The 19207-nt window shown below is 52.3% G+C and overlaps 1 protein-coding gene across 1 annotated transcript in view; it reads left to right on the plus strand.

Moving 5' to 3' along the window:
* The window catches only part of NPC1 (NPC intracellular cholesterol transporter 1), a 318816-nt gene that overhangs the window by 245411 nt on the left and 54198 nt on the right, over positions 1-19207 (plus strand). Inside the window, exon 19 of the mRNA XM_085605758.1 lies at positions 14197-14312. Within this exon, the coding sequence (XP_085461884.1) occupies positions 14197-14312 (116 nt within the window). The remainder of the gene's footprint in view (positions 1-14196; positions 14313-19207) is intronic.

The raw sequence follows: 19207 nt of genomic DNA on the forward strand, positions 1-19207 counted from the left end.
CAGATGACTTAACGCTCTATGTGGTGGATCCGCAGACTAACCTGAATTCGCTGCTCCGCGAGTTTGTGATATTTGGGAGACTGTCTGGAATCCACATTAACTGGAGGAAATCGCAATTTTTCCCCCTGACGGCCGTGGTAGGGCGATATGCACTAGATTACCCGTTAGAGTGGTGTGAATCGGATCTCCGATATTTGGGGGTTCGAATCTCGACGGACCGGGAAGAGACTCTGCGTCTGAATTATGGCACAGCCATTAGTAAGCTGGCGGAGGATGTGAGGCGCTGGATATTGTTGCCATTGACCATGGCCGGGAGGGCCTCATTGATTAAAATGGTGGTGTTGCCTCGTTTTTTATATTTTTTCCAGAACATTCCGTATTACCCAAGTGCGTTCTTCTTCCGGACGTTGCGCTCTGAGCTGCTGCGACTGTTCTGGGCTGGTAAGCAGCCCAGACTGGCTTGGTCGACTATCACCTTGCCGTACAGTAAGGGGGGATTTGACGTCCCCGACTTTCAGGCATATTACCTGAGCGCGCAGGCACATTTTGCTTATCATTGGATTACCCCTACGCCCTGCATGCCGCAGCTGGCGGTTGAGGACTGGGTGGCTCGGCCTCTGCCACTACAGGGAATCATTCATGGTCCCGTCACTGCGGTCGTAACGCCGCTCACCACCGTGACGTGCACGATTGATGCTTGGCAACGCATATTGGGCAGGCTGACAGCTAGTCTGTTATATGCTCCGCTGTTGCCGTTGGCTTATCATCCAGGCCTCTCTCTGTTGCAGGAAGGCGGGTTCCGCGTGTTATGTACTAAGATAGGGGTCCGACACTGGGGAGATCTCTTTGTGAATGGCCAGTTCAAGACGAAGGAGCAATTTTTCGAGGGTTATCAGCCTAATCCACTGGAGGTCTTTTACCATCTCCGGTTGCGGCAAGGGATGAGACTGGTGATACCGCATTATCCGGTGGAGCCCGAGGTGGTGAAACCGTTGCAGGTTCTGCTTGCTTCTACGGATGGTAGGCATTTGGTCTCTCAGTTATACTGCAGTATTCGAGAAGGTGGTGGTACTGCAGGCTGTAAAGCGCTTCGCGGATGGATTGTTGTTGGGTAGGGACGTCACGGAAGCACAGTGGGCGTATTGCTGCGAGCTCACTTCCCAGATCTCTTCCAGCTGCAGATTGCGTATTATCCATTAGAAGTTCCTGCAGCGCTGGTACTACACTCCTGTTAGGAAGTTTCGGTTTCAGTTGTCGGATTCGGATCGATGTGAAAGGTGCCGCTCGGAGGGGGCTGATTTTCTGCATTTGGCTTGGATGTGTCCAGGGGTGTCTGACTACTGGTTGCAAGTCCATACTGCGCTTACGGCCATGGTGCGGGCTGTGGTTGAGCTTGACCCGCTTGTGATGCTGCTGGGCCATACAGTGTCAGTACCTAAGGAGCACCGTAAATTTTTTAACATTGTACTGTTGCTTGCGAAACGGCGTGTTGCATGTAGGTGGGGTAGGGGTCGAGCACCAAAATTCAAGGAGTGGCTAGAGGATGTTCTGTACTGTCAGGACCAGAATGCGATATATGCCGAAACGCAACCTTTGAAGAGCAGGGCAAAAGACATATGGGATCCGTTTAGAGCATATTTGGCGGCGCAGACTAGCTCCACTGCAGGGGAAAGCCAGGTGCCGGAGAGTGTAGTGCGGACTGGTGTGGCATCCGACTAGTGGGGGCTCATTGTAGCTTGGCCGTGGTGGAGCAGAGATGAGTGGGGACATATGTGGGGGGGTGTTCTGCTTGATTGCCCAGAGGGATTGTTACTTGCGTGACCCCTGGTGGGCTGCGTGGGTGTGTTGGGTTCCATGTTTGGGGAATGTTAGAGTTAAATGGCCTGAATGGGCCTACTGGACACTTCCTCATTCCGTGGCCCGAGACTGCTCTGTATTACACAACATTGACGTTCAGAGGGGTATATACAAACGTGCCGCCGGACCCCCGGGTTGTCGGCAGATTGGCTGTGTACAAGGTGTTTGTAATCTCAATACAATTCTACTGTAGCCGGCCGGTGAGGTTGTAGGCGAGTGGCTGTATGGTTGCTGAAAGTTGAAATAAAGGTTTTTGAACTTAAAAAAAACAAAAAGTATAAGCCTCTATCCTTAACCATCCCTTTGACCAGGAACACCTATTCGGGCCAAAGGTGGATGAGGCCTTAGAAAAGATGAAAAAGGACACGGATACAGCAAAATCCATGGCGGCCTTACAGTCTCACCCGCCCAGACGCTCCTTTCGCCGCTCATCCTTTCGGAGTGCATCCAGAGGCTACTCCTCAGACACAGCGTCCACATCGTACAAGTCCCCTACTCAGACCACCTTTACAAAAGGTTACCAAAGAGGCGGCTACAGGGGTAACAACAACAAGGGCAGAGGCAAAACAAACCACGCCCGTTCTGCCACACCTACTACCCAATGACTTCCCCCCGCTCTCCCCAGACCATTCCACTCCAGTCGGGGGCAGACTCACAAATTTCCTTCATGTCTGGGAGACCATCTCCTCAGACAAATGGGTGACCCAAATAATTCAGTCAGGATACTGCCTAGAATGAACATCTACCCCCCCAAACATTCCACCCAGGCAACGCCCAATGTCACAAGAACATTCCACATTGCTAAAGCAGGAGGTAATCTCCCTCCTACAAAAACAGGCAATAGAACACGTTCCTGTCAATCAACAAAATTTGGGGGTTTACTCCCTATATTTTCTAATACCAAAAAGGGACGAGACTCTACGACCTATTCTAGATCTCCGGCCGCTAAACACATACATACACTCAGACCATTTTCAGATGGTAACGCTTCAGCAGGTACTTCCGCTCCTCTCCCAGAACGACTTTCTCACCAGACTGGACTTGAAAGACTCATTCTTCCACATTCCAGTGCACCATGCTCACAGAAAATACCTCAGATTTGTAGTGGACGGACAACACTACCAATTCAAATAGCTCCCGTTCGGAGTCACAACAGCACCACGGGTATTCACCAAGTGCCTAGCAGTGGTGGCGGCACACCTCAGGAGACAGCACATTCATGTCTTCCCATACTTGGACGATTGGCTGGTAAAAGCCACTTCATACAACCAAAGTGTACACCACACCGCCACCACAATCCAACTACTTCACCAACTAGGCTTCACGGTGAACCACCAAAAGTCCCAGCTAACACCATCCCACATAAAACAATACCTCGGTGCCACCATAGACACCTCAAACGCAATAGCCTACCCCAATCCGGCCAGGATTGCAAGCATTCAGGCTTTACCACAAAAATTCGTACTTCAACACTCCCTTCCAGCACGAGTGTTTATGCAACTGATAGGGATGATGGCCTCTTGCATTTTCATAGTGCCTCACGCAAGACTCCAGATGCGTCCACTCCAAGAGTGCTTAGCGCGCCAATGGAACCAGGCCCAGGGGCAACTGACAGATCTGGTGTTGGTAGACGGTCGCACCCATCGCTCTGCAGTGGTGGAACACCACAAACCTTTCCAAAGGTCGACCGTTCCTGGACCCGGTTCCCCAAATAATACTAACAACGGACGCATCGCTCTCCGGCCGGGGTGCTCATCTATTACACCTCACAGTGCAGGGCACATGGACGCCGCAACAAAAGTTACTCCATATCAACCATCTGGAGTTACTAGCTATCTTTCTAGCCCTGAAATCCTTTCAACCACGGATTTCAGGCAAGGCAGTCCTCATTCGCACAGACAACATGACGGCCATGTATTATATTCAAAAACAAGGCAGCACACACTCTCCACAGCTCTCTCAATTAGCACAGAACATATGGAGATGGGCAATTCCCCACAAAATCTTTCTCCTAGCTCAACATGTCCCAGGAGTCCAAAACACTGTGGCGGATCTGCTCAGCAGACAGACACAACAGATCCACGAGTGGGAACTTCGCACAGAGACTATGGAGATGGGCAATTCCCCACAAAATCTTTCTCCTAGCTCAACATGTCCCAGGAGTCCAAAACACTGTGGCGGATCTGCTCAGCAGACAGACACAACAGATCCACGAGTGGGAACTTCACCCACAGTTTCTTCATCCGTTCTTTCAAATGTGGGGGCATCCACAGATAGACCTCTTCGCCACCCACGAAAACACAAAATGCCCAAGCTTCGCCACCAGATACCCACACCCATTGTCCAAAGGAAATGCGATCTGGATGAACTGGTCAGGCAAATTTGCGTACGCTTTTCCGCCTCTCCCACTCATTCCATGAGTGGTGCGAAAGCTACAACAGCACTCCCTCACACTCATCCTAGTAGCTCCAACGTGGGCCAGACAACCGTGGTACACCACGCTGCTGGAACTCTCGGTAGTACCACACCAAAAGCTACACCTCTCACCATGCCTCCTAACCCAGAACCATGGAGAGATCAGGCACCCGGGCCCAGCGCAGCTCAACCTTGCGATCTGGCTCCTGAAATCCTAGAATTCGGGTACCTAAACCTTCCCCCTGACTGTATGAACGTCATCAAAGAAGCTAGACGCCCTACCACTAGAGCCTGCTACGCTGCCAAGTGGAAAAGATTTGTTGTTTATTGCCATAACACAATCAATCCTCTAGACGTGTCTATATCCATCATATGCTACTTACTCCACCTACAAAGGTGTAATCTAGCCTATACCTCCATTCGGCTACACCTTGCAGCAATTGCAGTTTACTTACAAAACAGGCAGCACCTATCACTTTTCAGAGTACCTGCCATTAAAGCCTTCATGGAAGGCCTCAAAAGAATAATTCCCCCCAGAGTACCATCCTCACCTGTGTGGAACTTAAATATCGTGCTCACAAGGCTGATGGGGCCTCCCTTCGAACCTTTGCATAAAAGCGAACTGCAATTCCTCACATGGAAAACAGCTTTCCTTGTAGCCATCACTTCCCTTAGAAGGGTCAGTGAGATACAAGCACTTACCATACAAGAACCTTTTCTTCAAATGCACCAGAACAAGGTTGTTCTCCGTACCAACCCAAACTTCCTACCTAAAGTCATTTCCCCTTTTCACCTAACCAATCTGTAGAATTACCAGTATTTTTCTTGCAACTTCAGACCGTTGCAGAGAGGGCTCTGCACACGCTAGATGTCAAACGAGTCTTATTTTACTATATCCAAAGAACACAACCTTTCAGAAAGACCAAACAACTGTTTGTCTCTTTCTCTCCACCACACAAGGGCAACCCCATCTCAAAATCAGGGATAGCTAGGTGGATTGTAAAATGCATCCAGATTTGCTACTACAAAGCAAAACGAACGCTTTCCGTTCCCCCTAAAGCCCATTCTACACGGAAGATAGGGGCTTCCATGGCTTTACTAGGGAACATCCCACTAGATATCTGCAAAGCAGCTACATGGTCAACACCGCACACTTTCACTAAACACTATTGTGTAGATGTGCAAACCAAGCAACAAGCTAGTGTGGGCCAGACTGTACTAAAAACACTATTTCAAACCACTGCAACAGATACCGGTGGTCGCCGCTAAGGTTGGGAACCTTCTTTTAGTGAAAACTAAAGAGCAGAGCACTCCTACCTTCTCCATCTGCACTTGGAGGATAACCTACTACTGAAGGAATTACTGCGTTTATGTTGCAGCGATTTAAGATTTAGATACCTATAAGTGTAGGGTTCACTTTGACCACTGCAGAAATAACAAGTATTGAGAATTGTTCTTGAAATAGAATGTCCAGTTCACAAACACTTCCACACCTCACTTAGCTCTGCAGAAAGGGCTATCGACAAGTGTAAGTGATACACTCAGATTCATAGAAAGTGGATTTGTGGTTGCTTAGAGTATTAGGTGAAACTTAATATTGCAGAAAATCTGACACTGTGCATTATTTATACTAATCGTTTTAGGTTAGAGGCACGCAAATATAGCTTTGCCCAGGCATGGGGCAAAGTGGTGTGGTGTGAACATTGGAAATGTGAACATCCAAAAATCGTAACTTTGTGGGCATTCACAGATATTCCCAAAGTTTGTTCACACACAGCTTGCACACTTAACGTTATTGCCAAAAATTGCTCAGTTTATATGAAAGAGACAGACACGTTAGTGATAGATTCCTTACCATAGAATATCCCCAGGCGTCAGACTGGATCCGGAAAGTTTTCGTCAGCAGTACCCCAGTGCGTCGGTAGGCATCGTCGTGTGGCTCCGCGTTCCTCGCTGGCGTCGTAGTCACCGAGATGATGTCGCTGGAGCTACTTAGACACGCCCACGCGTGCTGACGTCAGTTCTTTCTTTTCTCGCGCCAGCAAGCACAGTCAATTTTTGACTGATTTTTTGGGGACTTTTGTCTCTGTTCTTTTGAGTCTCTGACTCCTGGTGTATAAGGATGCCCGCTTTTAAGTCTTGTGAGGCATGTTACCGCATGATGCCGGTGACGGACCCGCACCGCGAGTGTCTACTGCCTGGGGTGCGGCCACGACCCCTCGTCATGCCCCGACTGCCGGGCCATTGTTCCGAAAACTTTGCGGGAGCGGTCCCGAAAGTTGCTTGAGGCCCGGGAGTCGGCTCCGCGCAGTTCACGGTCCCGGTCCCGTGGAGGTCGAGGGACCGATCGTAGACCGTTCGTCTAAGTCTTCGCGCTCGGGGTCAGGTAAGACGAAGCACAGCGGCGTCGCTCTTTGCCTTCCCCTAGCCTGTCGCGCGACACGGCTGAGGGTGCGGGCGGTGCCACCCCGTTGGCTCCGGAGGAGCCTAGGCAGTTACCAACGGCCTACCTTTCCCGACTGGGGGTCCTCGCCTTCCTTCATCACCGGCACTGGTCCCGACGTCTCTGAAGGCGCCGGTCACGGCGCCGCAAGACGCCTGTGGATCCATGCCTGTATCACAGCTGATGCCGGTTGGCCTCATACGACCTCCACAGACATCGACTTCCACCCAGACGTGGACATGGTGCCAGAAGGGTGTCGGCCGACACCGATGGAGAATTTCTATCCCTTTATCCACCCACCTCCTTTCCCACCTGCTCCACAGGTTACGGAGGACGGGGAGGACTGCGAGGGGTCGGAGGACCCTCTCGCAGCCCAATGCAAGTTAGAGCCGGACTGGGAAGAGGATTTGGAGGACGCAGGTGGACTGGATTTTTCTCCAGAACCTGGCGCACTGTCTCCTTCTACCGTGACTACGGAGGAGGGTGGTACTTATTCAGAGGTGTTGTGTAGGGCGGCGGAGGCTCTTAACCTCGAGCTCCCTACATTGGCCGTCAGGATTAACCTCCTGACAGAAGTGCTTCGGCCAGCGTCTTCCTCTGTGGAGCCGCTGCTGCCCTTCAATGACGCACTTTCAGACGTTCTTTCGGGCACCTGGTCCAGGCCCAACACGGGCTCTTGTGGATAGGAATGTGGCCCAACGCCATCGGCTGGCCACGGGCGACCCCATTTTCCTCTCCCAACACCCTACCCCTGAGAGCTTGGTTGTCCAAGCCCCTGCGTCCCCCAGCACATTCCCTTTCGCACCTCCGGACAGGGAATCCAAGAAACTGGAGAACTTTGGGAAGAAGATATTCTTTTCTGCCAGTTCAGGGTTGCGGTCTGTGAACACCGCATGCCTTTTGGGCCGTTATTCCCACTCTATGTGGGATACAGTGGCGCAGGTGCTGCCTCAGTGTCCGGAGGAGGCCCGGACGGTGCTCTCTCAAGCTAATTGCAGAAGGGAGAGACGCAGCCAAGTTCACGATTCCTTGTGGCCTTGACACTGCTGACCCGGTGGACAGAGCGATTTCCACGACAGTGGCGCTACGCCGTCACGCCTGGCTGAGGACGACTGGCTTTTCAGGGGATCACAGAACAAGTCCCGGGCACACGTAATAGATAAACAGTTGTTACAATAATGAAAATTATATGGAGGTCGACACCGGTAGTTCCATGAAAGCTGTTTTATGTAAGAGGTATTTGTGAAAAGAACGCCAGCCGACATGTGTTTCATCAACAGGTCACTGCCCGTGACTCTTCAGGGCTGGAAACAATATAATGTAATATAATCATAATACGAAAAATAACAATGTAAATATGTACGTGATGTTCATCAGTGGAAATAGTGAGGTGACCTAACACGACACCCAACTAACAGTGGAAACCCTAAACAAACTGTTCTAGGAGAAATCGGAAAAAATAGCTAGTATATTACGGTGCTGCAGTGAAAAACATGACAGAAATGGAGATTGAAAGCGAAAATACCCTAGAGGAGAAAAAGTCTACATATTAGGTAAAACACGCATGTAGAGCATCAAACGAGATAAACCAACAAGTTTGATGCTCTACATGCGTGTTTTACCCAATATGTACTATTTCCACTGATGAACATCACGTACATATTTACATTGTTATTTTTCGTATTATGATTATATTACATTATATTGTTTCCAGCCCTGAAGAGTCACGGGCAGTGACCTGTTGACGAAACACGTGTCGGCTGAGGTTATTCTTTTCACGAATACCTCTTACATAAAACAGCTTTCATGGAACTACCGGTGTCGACCTCCATATAATTTTCATTATTGTAACAACTTTTTATCTATTACGTGTGCCCAGCACTTGTTTTGTGATTTCAGTGTTTGGGCCTTTTGGCTCATAACTCATTCAGAGGTTTGGGGTTTTCCCCTGCCCTGGTTGCACCGTGAAGCCCTAGTTCTTCATTCGCATTATACACTATACCGGTTATCTGCCTGAGCGCCACCGTCCTGCTCCCTCTGAAACCCCTCGCAGAAACTGGCTTTTCAGGGGATGTCCAGAACACTCTGATGGACATGCCCTTTGATGGCACTCGCCTTTTTGGCAACAAGGCGGATAGTGTGTTGGAGCGTTTTAAGGACTCGTGGGCTACGGCCAAGTCCTTGGGCCTTTCGGCCACGCGCACTCCTTCGACTTCTGTTTTTCGCTCCTTTCGTGGCCAAGGAAGGGGCGCCCAAACACGTTCGTTTACAAGCCACAGGCCTGCGCAGCAGCAGTCTCAGCGCAGCCGCAGACTTGGTAACCGCCGAGGGGGTCACGGGGCCAGCAGGCGGGTTAGTCCACCGCTGCTACTGCCTCCAAACCTTCCTAGTCCAGTGTTACAGGCCCACCAAACACCAGTGGGTGGCAGGATTCGCCATCACCTCCCCCACTGGCGCACCATCACTTCGGATAGGTGGGTTTTACAGATGGTCCGAAGGGGCTACTCCCGCCCCTTCGAGACTACCCCTCCAGCCATGCCACCTCAGTACCACCGCATGTCGGGGGATCACTTGGCACTTCTCCAACAGGAAGTTGCGGCCCTCTTGGCCAAGGGAGCCATCGAGCGCGTTCCAACGCCAGAAGTAGGTCGTCATTGTTAGTCCCACTACTTCTTCTTTTTTTTTTTTTTTTTTCTTGAAAGATTTTTGTTATTTTCTTTCAACACAGTACAGTACAATATTGGGTGAGTACGTATCCACTTTCCAGCATATAACAAGAGCACCAGTGGCCCAACCCCCAACCACCCAACAACCCCCCCCGCACCCCCGCCCAATTCCGACTGTCACACCCCATATGTTTAGCACAAAGTCTTGCAACTCAGTCCGTATCAAGGGTTTCATCATCAAGCGATGGTGGCGGCTCACAGATATCCCCTCGATGTTTATTCCATGCCCCCCATACTTTAGACCATTTTTGAGGACACCCCCTCCCGATGAACACTGATCGCTCGGCTAGCATAGCCATATCCATGTCCCTCCCCCAGACAGACAGCAGCGGCACCTCACCCGCCCCCCACTTCTGAGCTATGTTCCGCTTAGCTAACACGATTCCCAACGTAGCCCAGCTCTGAGCCTGCCGGCTAAGGTCATTAGATTCCCATACGTTAAGCAGGCAGCGCCTGGGCTCCGGCACCAGCGACACTCCCCCCGCCTGGGACAGCGTCCGCATCACTCGCCTCCAGTATTCTTCAATTTTGGGGCATTCCCAGATGGTGTGGTAAAAGGTACCCACCTCCCCGCAACCGCGCAGGCAGAATGGATGGTGTGCTCTCCCTATTTTGTGTAGCGTGTACCTGGTATAGTATGACCGATGCAGAATCCGGAGCTGTACCAACCGAAGCCTGGAAGGTATCCCCGCCTCCCGGGGGGACGCCGGTGCCTCCCTCCACTCCGGGTCATCAAAGTCCCCTACATCACTGGACCACTTCTCCCGCAGGGATCCCATAGGGTCCGGAAGGTTATTTATCAACTTTCGATACGTGAATGATGTGGCCCTTTTAGGCATATAATCTGTGAGCAACCTGTCCTCCAGTGGCGAAGCCTCCGGAACTGTAGCCCCAGACCCCAACGTGGAGAGTAACGCGTGTTTGATTTGCGAGTAGCGGAACCATTCCGAAGACGCCAGCTCGTATTGTTGCTGCAGGCGCGAGAAGGCGACCACCCCACCCCTATGCCACATGTCGCCCACTGTGGAGATTCCAATGTCGTCCCATTTATCAAAGCCCTTACTATGCCTGAGTCTCCCAAGCCGCTTTGTGTCCCACAAGGGCGTGAGTTGGGTCAAAACTCCTCTCCACCCCAACCGGGCCTGGGCCACATGCCATATGGCCACAGTCTGCCGCAGAGGGCCAATGAGATCCGGGTTCAGCCTCCCGTCGTACAAGGGCGATAGCATACCCCTCACACCCAGTATGTCTCTGTCCGCTTTAAATGCCGGGTCCGAATGCGGAGTGTGGAGCCATTGGTTGATGAATTCCCACTACTTCTTGATTCCAAAGGACAAGGGCCTGCGTCCTATCTTAGACCTTCGGAACGTCAATCGCTTCCTCCGGAAGGAGATGTTCAAGATGCTCACACTTGTTCAGGTCTCGTCTGCCCTAGACCCGCAAGACTGGATGGTAGCGTTGGACTTGCAGGATGCTTAGCCCACCGGTGTTACCTGCGGTTCACGGTGGGCCATAAGCTATTTCAGTTCACCGTGCTCCCTTTTGGCCTTACCAGCGCCCCTCTGGTGTTCACGAAAGTGATGGAGGTGGTCGCAGCTCGTCTGCGCAGATCAGGGGTTTCGGTCTTCCCCCTATCTTGACGACTGGCTGTTGAAGGCGGGCTCGCCCCAGGCAATCGTCTCCCACCTCCAGACTATAGCCGACCTCCTGCATTTGCTGGGGTTCTCCATCAACGTGCCGAAGTCACACCTGATTCCCTCTCAGAGCCTCCTCTTCATCGTAGCAGTTCTGGACACGGCGCAGTTTCGGGTTTATCTTCCCAAACAGCGAGTCCGGGACATTCGGGCTATGATTACGATCTTTCGGCCCTTGTCCTGGGTTTCGATCAGGATGACTTTGAGGCTGCTGGGCCTCATGGCCTCCTGCATCCTGCTGACAAATCGTGCCAGATGGCATATGCGGGCTTTTCAGTGGAACCTGAAGTTCAAGTGGGCACAGCATTAGGGCAACCTGTCCAAGTACGTCCAGATCTCAGAAGGCACTGCACAACAGTTGCAGTGGTGGCTCACGAACCAGCATTGGGTCAGCGGCAGATCACTCTCCCTTCCCCAATCGGAGCACACAGTGGTGATGGATGCGTCCCTCCTGGGATGGGGCAGCAACATGGGGAGGCGGAGATCAGAGGCCTCTGGTCTCCAGCGGGGTCCAGGCTCCATATCAACCTTCTGGAGCTCCGGGCGATCCTACTTGCACTGAAGGCATTCCTTCCCTCTGTCAAGGGGAGAGTAGTGCAGGTGTTCACAGATAACACCACCGCCATGTGGTACTGCAACAAGCAAAGCGAGGTGGGGTCGTGGACCCTATGTCAGGAGGCTCTGCATCTCTTGACATGGTTAGAACGTCAAGGCATTTCCTTGGTGGTTCAACACTTGGCAGGTTCTTTGAACGCCACGGCGGACTAATTCAGCCGCAGGTGCATGATGGATCACGAATGGCGTCTTCACTCGGAGGTGGCTCAAAGTCTCTTTTAACAGTGGGGAGAGCCTTGGGGAGATCTATTCCCTACCGAAGAGAATGCGCAATGTCAGCAGTTCTGCGTGTTGGAATTTCCAAGGCGGCACTCGCTCTGTGACACTTTTCGTCACGGGTGGAGTTGCGGTCTATTGAACGCCTTTCCGCCTATACCACTTCTACCCAGAGTGGTGAAGAAGATCAGGCGCGACTGGGCCCAAGTTATTCTTGTGGCCCCGGACTGGGCTCGAAGAGTTTGGTATGAGCGTGGATCCCCCGATCCTGCTGCCTCTTCGGGAGGATCTTCTGTCGCAGCAGCAGGGGACGATCCTCCACCCAAACCTGTCCAGCCTCCACCTCCTTGCGTGGAGATTGAGCTGTGACAGTTGATTCCATTTGACTTGCCTTCTGAAGTCTGTGATATCATTCTAGCAGCCAGGAGTCCCTCCACTAAATCAGTATACGCCTGCAGGTGGAACAAAATTGTGGCATGGTGCACAGCAAAGGCTGTGGATTCCCTTTCTGCCCCTCTTTCAGAAGTCCTTTTGTTCCTTCTGTCTTTGGCCCGGCAGGGCTCTGCTCTGGGCACTATTAAGGGCTACCTTTCTGCAGTCTCGGTCTTTAATAGGCTCCCTGATCAGCCCTCTCTTTTCGAGTCCCCTGTTGTAAATAGATTTCTCAAAGGCATTACTCACCTTTCCCTCCTATTCCTTTTGTGATGCTGCAGTGGGACTTGAATCTGGTTCTTACCTATTTGATGTGCGCTCCCTTTGAGACGCTGCACAATTGTCCTCTTCGTTTATTGACTTTGAAGACTGCTTTCCTGGTTGCCATCACCTCTGCTATGCGCGTGAGTGAGCTCCAGGGTCTTTCCTGTAAAGCTCCATCTCGGTCTGTTCATCCGGACAAGGTTGTGCTTCGCACTTGTCCTTCCTTCCTGCCAAAGGTTGTTACTGCCTTCCACATCGGGCAAACTATCACCTCGCCCACTTTCTTTCCACCACCGTCTGGACCAAAAACATGCACTCTCATTTTTCCTGAATCGCGCACGACAGTTCCGAGTGGATCACCAGCTCTTCGTTGGCTACGTAGGCGCCAAGAGATGCCGGGCTGTACACAAGAGGACTATCTCCCGCTGGGTTGTCTTGCGTATCAAAGCCTGTTATTCTCTGGCTAAAAAGGAACCTCTGTGGGGTTGCGTGCCCATTCTACCAGGGCAACAGCAGCTACTACTGCATTGGGACGTGGTGTCCCCCTGCAAGACATCTGTCAGGCAGCCACGTGGGCCTCGCTGCGCACTTTTACTAAGCATTATTGCATTGACAGCCTGGTCCGGAGAGACGGCTTCTTTGGCCGCTCTGTTCTTCGTGACTTTCTGGTGTGATCTTGGTTTGCAGACCCACCACCGGGGTTGTTATTGCTGGGGTATCTATTCTAAGGTAAGGAATCTATCACTAATGTGTCTCTTTCAGACGCACAAGTTACTTCCCTTCAGTAACGATATATCTGTAAGAGACATTAGTTAGTGATAGATTCCTTACCACCCCAACCATCCTCCGGTTCAGTGAACTGATTTCTAGGGTTAAGGTCATCCCTTTCAGGGCCCTAGTTTCAATGCACCAGTGGTCAGTATCTTGCATGGCTCTACGTTCCTGGCGCGGAAAGTCATGTACAGAACTGACGTCCGCGCGCCTGGGCGTGTCTAAGTAGCTCCAGCGACGTCATCTGGGCGACTACGACGCTAGCGACCTACGTGGAGCCGCACGACACCGCCTACCGACGCGCAGGGGTACTGCTGACAAACTTTCTGGATCCAGTCTGACGCCTGGGGATATTCTAAGGTAAGGAGTCTATCACTAACTAATGTCTCTTACAGATATATTATTACCGAAGGTAAGTAACTTGTGCGTATTGTGTGGAAAAGCTCCAAACACATTTCAGGTGATGTAATTAAACATTTTCCCAGTGACAATCTATTTTCCAAATGAAAGAGCTACATATACAAATAAACATTTCTGCAACCTTTAACCTTGAGGTTTTTCTTACTTGCTGACATTAAGTACATTACAGGAGTACATCACCTGAACACTTTGTTTTAATGACCAGGTGTACTCCTGTGGATTTTTATGAGGGTTTTGCAAGCATGAATATACTTTTTCATTTTTTTGCAAATGAGGCATAGAATATTTCTGATTGTTGGCCCTGGTGACTAAAGATTTTTCCTCCTGTTATTTTATATTTTAGCACAAAGATCGGTTATACGCCTTCCTCCTGGATTGATGACTATTTTGATTGGGTTAAACCACAGTCTACGTGCTGTAGAGTCAGAAATACTACTGAAACGTTCTGCAATGCTTCTGGTAAGAGCCACATAATTTTCTCTTTTAATCTCCATACCGTTTCGCTCGCTGAACCAAGTGTTCAGAGGAGTCAATGAGTCATTTGAAATTAATGTTAGAGGTATTTAAAATGCGTATAAATGTTACTAGTTTGCAGTTGATCAGGCAAATGCTTCTCCTCTTTCAAAAGTTTTTTTTATATACATATTATGCATATTTGGTGTTGTCTTGATACAGAATTGAAGATCTGTGTGAAAGCTTTGTCTGCTTAAGAGAGCAAACTCCATAAATTCTGTTCAATAGGGAAACCTGCATTAATGTTCTGCATTGGTAGCTCCTAATTAGCGTCTAGGGGTGTGGTACGTGTGATAAACATTTACTAGATTGTTTTTATTGAGGCTATTTCTCTTGCTGTCTTTCAGTCTGTCCTATTGCTCACAGATGTACTAAGTAATATATGTTTCATGCATGAGCGAGCTGGTTAAGCTCTGCCTGAGTGCTCCCCTGCAAGCATAAAACCACAGCAATTGGGTGTGAACAAACTCTCAAAGTACATAGGAATATCCACATAGAACGCATCCACAATATGGATTGTACTGTCAATAAGATATGGTGCGCACTCTTTCCGCAACAAAACTGTGTCATCACCCCCGTGAGGAATCTATATTCCTTCAAATACTACAAACATGAAGCCAATTATGCTTCTGACTTCTAGCAAGATCAAAAGTGACCAACTAATTGCGATAATCACTTCTACCATCTTCTTGGTGCATCATACAAACATGTCCCCCATGAAACAAAAACTCTTCACTCAGTTACTGAGCCTGCCCAGTCTTGTCTTATAGTATCAGCTGTGCATCCTTCTCATGTATGAGACATGAAGCCTACTGGTACATGACCTAGGTTCAGCCTCTTGTCCCTCTTATATTGAAGTGCGGCACACGCCTCACATTGAAGGTGGTGCTTAGGGCGACCCTTTCTTGGAATAGCAGGGACAAGTGCCAGATGGTATTCTAAAATGAAGATTCGACTACAGGGACAACTACTCTACTGTCTGTCTGTCCTCGGCGGAAATAATCCCAGATTTAACCTCCTCTTAACTGTTCGCCTCCCGCTCTTTCCCTCTCTCTTGCAGTCTGTCTCTCTCTGTTTTTCGCCCCCCTAAGTACTGTAGAAATCTGATAGACTACTAGCCGCAGATTCCTTCATGTAGAATTATCCCCAGGCGTGAGACTGGATCCGGAAACTTTTTGCCACAGCATCCCTGTGCGCCGGGGGCGGAGCGACATCACGCGACTCCGCCCAGGCATCGTCCGTGTACGTGACGTCAGCGAGGTCACATAAGACCCGCCCCGGCACGCCCATGCTGTTTTTTCCTTTTCCGCGTGCAACGCGGATCCGATCCTTGCTACGGGCCTGTTAGGGCCCCTTTTTCTTCCATTTCTTTGGTGGAACAGTGTGCGAATGCCTTCGGGCTTTAAGACTTGCACGTCTTGTGGGCTTCTTATGTTGGCGACAGAGCCTTTTTGTATGTGGTGTTTGGGGAGGATCACGGCACCACAGATTGTACGCAGTGCCAACAGTTGAAGTCGCGGCGGGAGCGTCGGATGAAACTTCTCTCGGCGCATCTCTCCAGGTCGACGTCCTCCCCTCGGTCTGCTTCGACGGACGGCTTCAGATACGGCCGTGGTCGTCGTCCTCGCCTTTCTCCGATGTCGCATGAGCGTCGCTCCCCGTGGGTAAGTGTCACAGTTTGGCCCCGTGGGCTGGTTTCTGGCCTACCAGGGGTGTGGACTCTCCGTGGGTGATGCGGCCCGCGTGTCGTCCTATCCACCCGGTGTTGGGGCGTCGAGAGTCCAAATGGAGACATACGCGGCGGCTTTGCAGGCCTCGCTGGCGTCTTCTCCTCCTTCCACTCCTGGGGTGTCGGTGGATCCCTCGCTCTACGCAGGGCCCTCTGCAGCGCCGCCGGTGGCTCCGGCCCTTGCGCCGACTGGTTCGGATCCAGGCTTGGAGGATGTGGTTCTGTTCTGGTGCGGCTCCTCTGGGGCACCTCCTTCAGGCCACAGTGTCTCTGCCTCACCGCAAACTCCAGCGGGAGTCCCTGTGGTGTCGCGGGAGGTCGCCGGTGCTCGGGTCGCATCCCCGAGCCCCCCTCGGTCCTTTGACAAGGTGGTCCTGTCTAAGGCCGAGGTGACGCCGCTACGGCGCCGGCAGCTGCTGGACCGTGCGGAGTCACAGGGGTCGGTGGACCCTCCTCGTCCTGCTCCGGGTCGTGGCCAAGGGAAGACCCCTCGTCCCTCTTCGGGCCCCTCTCGTCCCTCCCCACAGGCGGCTGCCGAGTCGGAGGGCAAGTCGGAGGTTGAATCGTCCCTGGTGCCGCCACATGGGTTGCCGAGTGATCTTCGCCTCATTCTGGGCCGCAGCTGGCGGAGGGCTTCGTGCCACTCCCCAGGCTCGTCTCGTTCACCCACGCAGGTGGCTGCCTCTGCGGGGTTCGGGTCGGCGTCACTCCGGCGCCGCCCCGGGGCCGGTGCGGCTCCAGCTCTGCTCCGGTCCCCGGTGCGGGGTGACTTGGAGGTCCCTTGTCCGGCAACGCCGTCTGGTGCCGACGTCCTACCTCAAGCAGCGGACTCTACAGCTCCGTGCAGGGGTCGTACCGCGGATTCGTCTTCGGACGCTCCTTCTCCGGAGGCAGGCTGTATATTGGTGTCCTCCTCCCCGGAGACTGGTCGACGTGTGCTGTCTTTTTCACCGGCGTCGAAGGGCGGCTCCCCGCCCTTCCTGAGGCAGAGGTGTTTGGAAGAGCGGCAGGTCCCTCATTCTTCGACTCCTTCTGACTTCCAGGTCTTGCCCGCCCCGCTTGGCCTCGGGGATGGCCGCTTTAGTTTGCAGCCGTTGCCCACGGAGGAGCTGCTTTCTCCACCGTGGGGCCCTATGGAGGCGGGTGCAGCCTTCACTCACGCGGTGTCTACGGCTATGGGCATTCTGCGCATGGGTGACCCGGTAGCTCACTATCCGGCGGACCATCTATTGGAGGTCCTTCACCAGGGCTCTGGTGGGAGGGAAATCTTACTTCCCTTTGAAGGTTCGCTCCTTTCTTCCTTGACGGGGGCTTGGAGGCGTCCTGCCTCAGGGGACCCGGTGCCTCAGCAGCTTCTGCACCGGCACCTCCCGGCGCAGCGTGATCCGGCGTGTCTTTCCCTTCACCCCTCAGCCTCCAGCCCCCTTTTGAGGACTGCTTTTCCCTCCCTGCTGCCACTGTTGACTCCGCCGTCCCGAGAGGCCGACTGGCTGGACTCTTGGGGACGCAACATATTCATCTCGACCAGCGCAGCCCTGCGGGCCCTTAACACCTTGTGTGTGCTGGCTAGGGCCTCCTCCTGTTTGTGGGACTCGGCTGAGTCACTGGGATCTGCAGCGTCCCATGAGTCTGGCCTGGTGGACTTACAGCATCATGCATTGGATGGGCGGAAGCTTATGGCGTTTATTCTCCTCTTCGCTCTGGACATCTCAGAGGTGCTGGGCCGGGCCATGGCTTCCTCAGTCGCTCTCCGTCGCCATGCTTGGCTTCGGGACGGAGTATTCCCTGAGAATATTAGGGAGCGACTCCTCGACCTTCCGTTTGATGGAAGCCTGTTCCATGCCCCAGCCGACACCGCCATCCAAAGGCTCTTGGCAGGGCTCCGTCCTCCTCCTCCGCCTTATCCTCCTCCTCCTCCGTCACCTCCTCAGTGACTTCTAAGTTGGGTTAATTCTGGTTCTTCTTAAGCCGGTTGTTCTGGCTGTGCAGTGTGTTTCTGGCCGTTTACGTCCTTCCTTGGGACTTTGACATTGTTGGCTGCTGGACGGCCCTTGTGTTGATTGTGTGTGGTTCTGCAGGAGTTGTTGCGCAGGCTTGGCCCTGAGATTGCGCCTTCTGCTTTGCTTGGGCTGCTTGTCAAGCCTTCAGCGGGGGTGTTTATTTCCCCGTGGCTCTTTTGTTTTTTACTCTGCTGCGGAAGTTCTTCCAAAGAGGGTTCCCATATCTTGGGACTTAATGTACCCTATGTGGGGTAGTGGTAGCTGTCATATGGCTTGCGCTCTGCTAGAGGGTTCTGGTCGCCTTCGGGTGCCTGTTCTCCATGGCGTTTAGGTAGGTTGCTTTTGCTTCCTGATGTCGTGTGCGCGGCCACTCGTAGTGGTGGCCCGGGCATCTTCTCCTCTTCCTGCTCCTTTCCTGCGGTCTGGGATGATCCTGTATCTCCCTTGCCGGGCATCGCCTACTCGCCCTTCCTGGGGCCTCGGGCTGTTCTTCTTGCTTCTGGCTTTGACTGCCGGCGCTGTTCTGGCTGGCAGGCTGCTCTCCATCTGGAGTGGGTTCGCCTTCTTTTCCCTAGTTTCCTTGGGCCCTCTAGCCTTCTTCTGCTTTTTCTTCTGCTTTTCCTGTCTTGGCATTGGGCGGAAGCTATGTTGCCTTGTAGGGGAGTGGTGGGTGCTTCGGCCTTCTTTCCCTCCTACATCCCCTTGGGGTCGTGCTTGTGGGGTTTCCTTGACCTGGCAGGGGCGAGGTTCTACTTGGTCCACAGATCTGGTCCCCTGTGGGGCCCTCTGTTCTGCATTGGCTGGTGGGGTCCTTTTGCAGACTCTCCTTCCCAGGGGGTATTGCTTGGGTATCTATTCTATGTGAAGGAATCTGCGGCTAGTAGTCTCTATCAGATGTACGAGTTACTTACCTTCGTTAACGATGTATCTGGTAGAGGCGATTCTAGCCGCAGATTCCTTCACGGCCCGCCCTTCCTCCCCTATTCTGCGAGGACCCTTGGTTGGTCTTCGGTACTCGCCTCCCGGTGGGGGGCTGTGTCTCCTGTGAGTGCCTTCCTTGTTCTTGACGGGTGGCTCCGTCTGGGGGTGGTTCATTCCTCCTTTGGTCCTTT

The sequence above is a fragment of the Triturus cristatus genome, chromosome 5_1, assembly GCF_964204655.1.
Source record: "Triturus cristatus chromosome 5_1, aTriCri1.1, whole genome shotgun sequence".
Classification (NCBI taxonomy): Eukaryota; Metazoa; Chordata; class Amphibia; order Caudata; family Salamandridae; genus Triturus; species Triturus cristatus.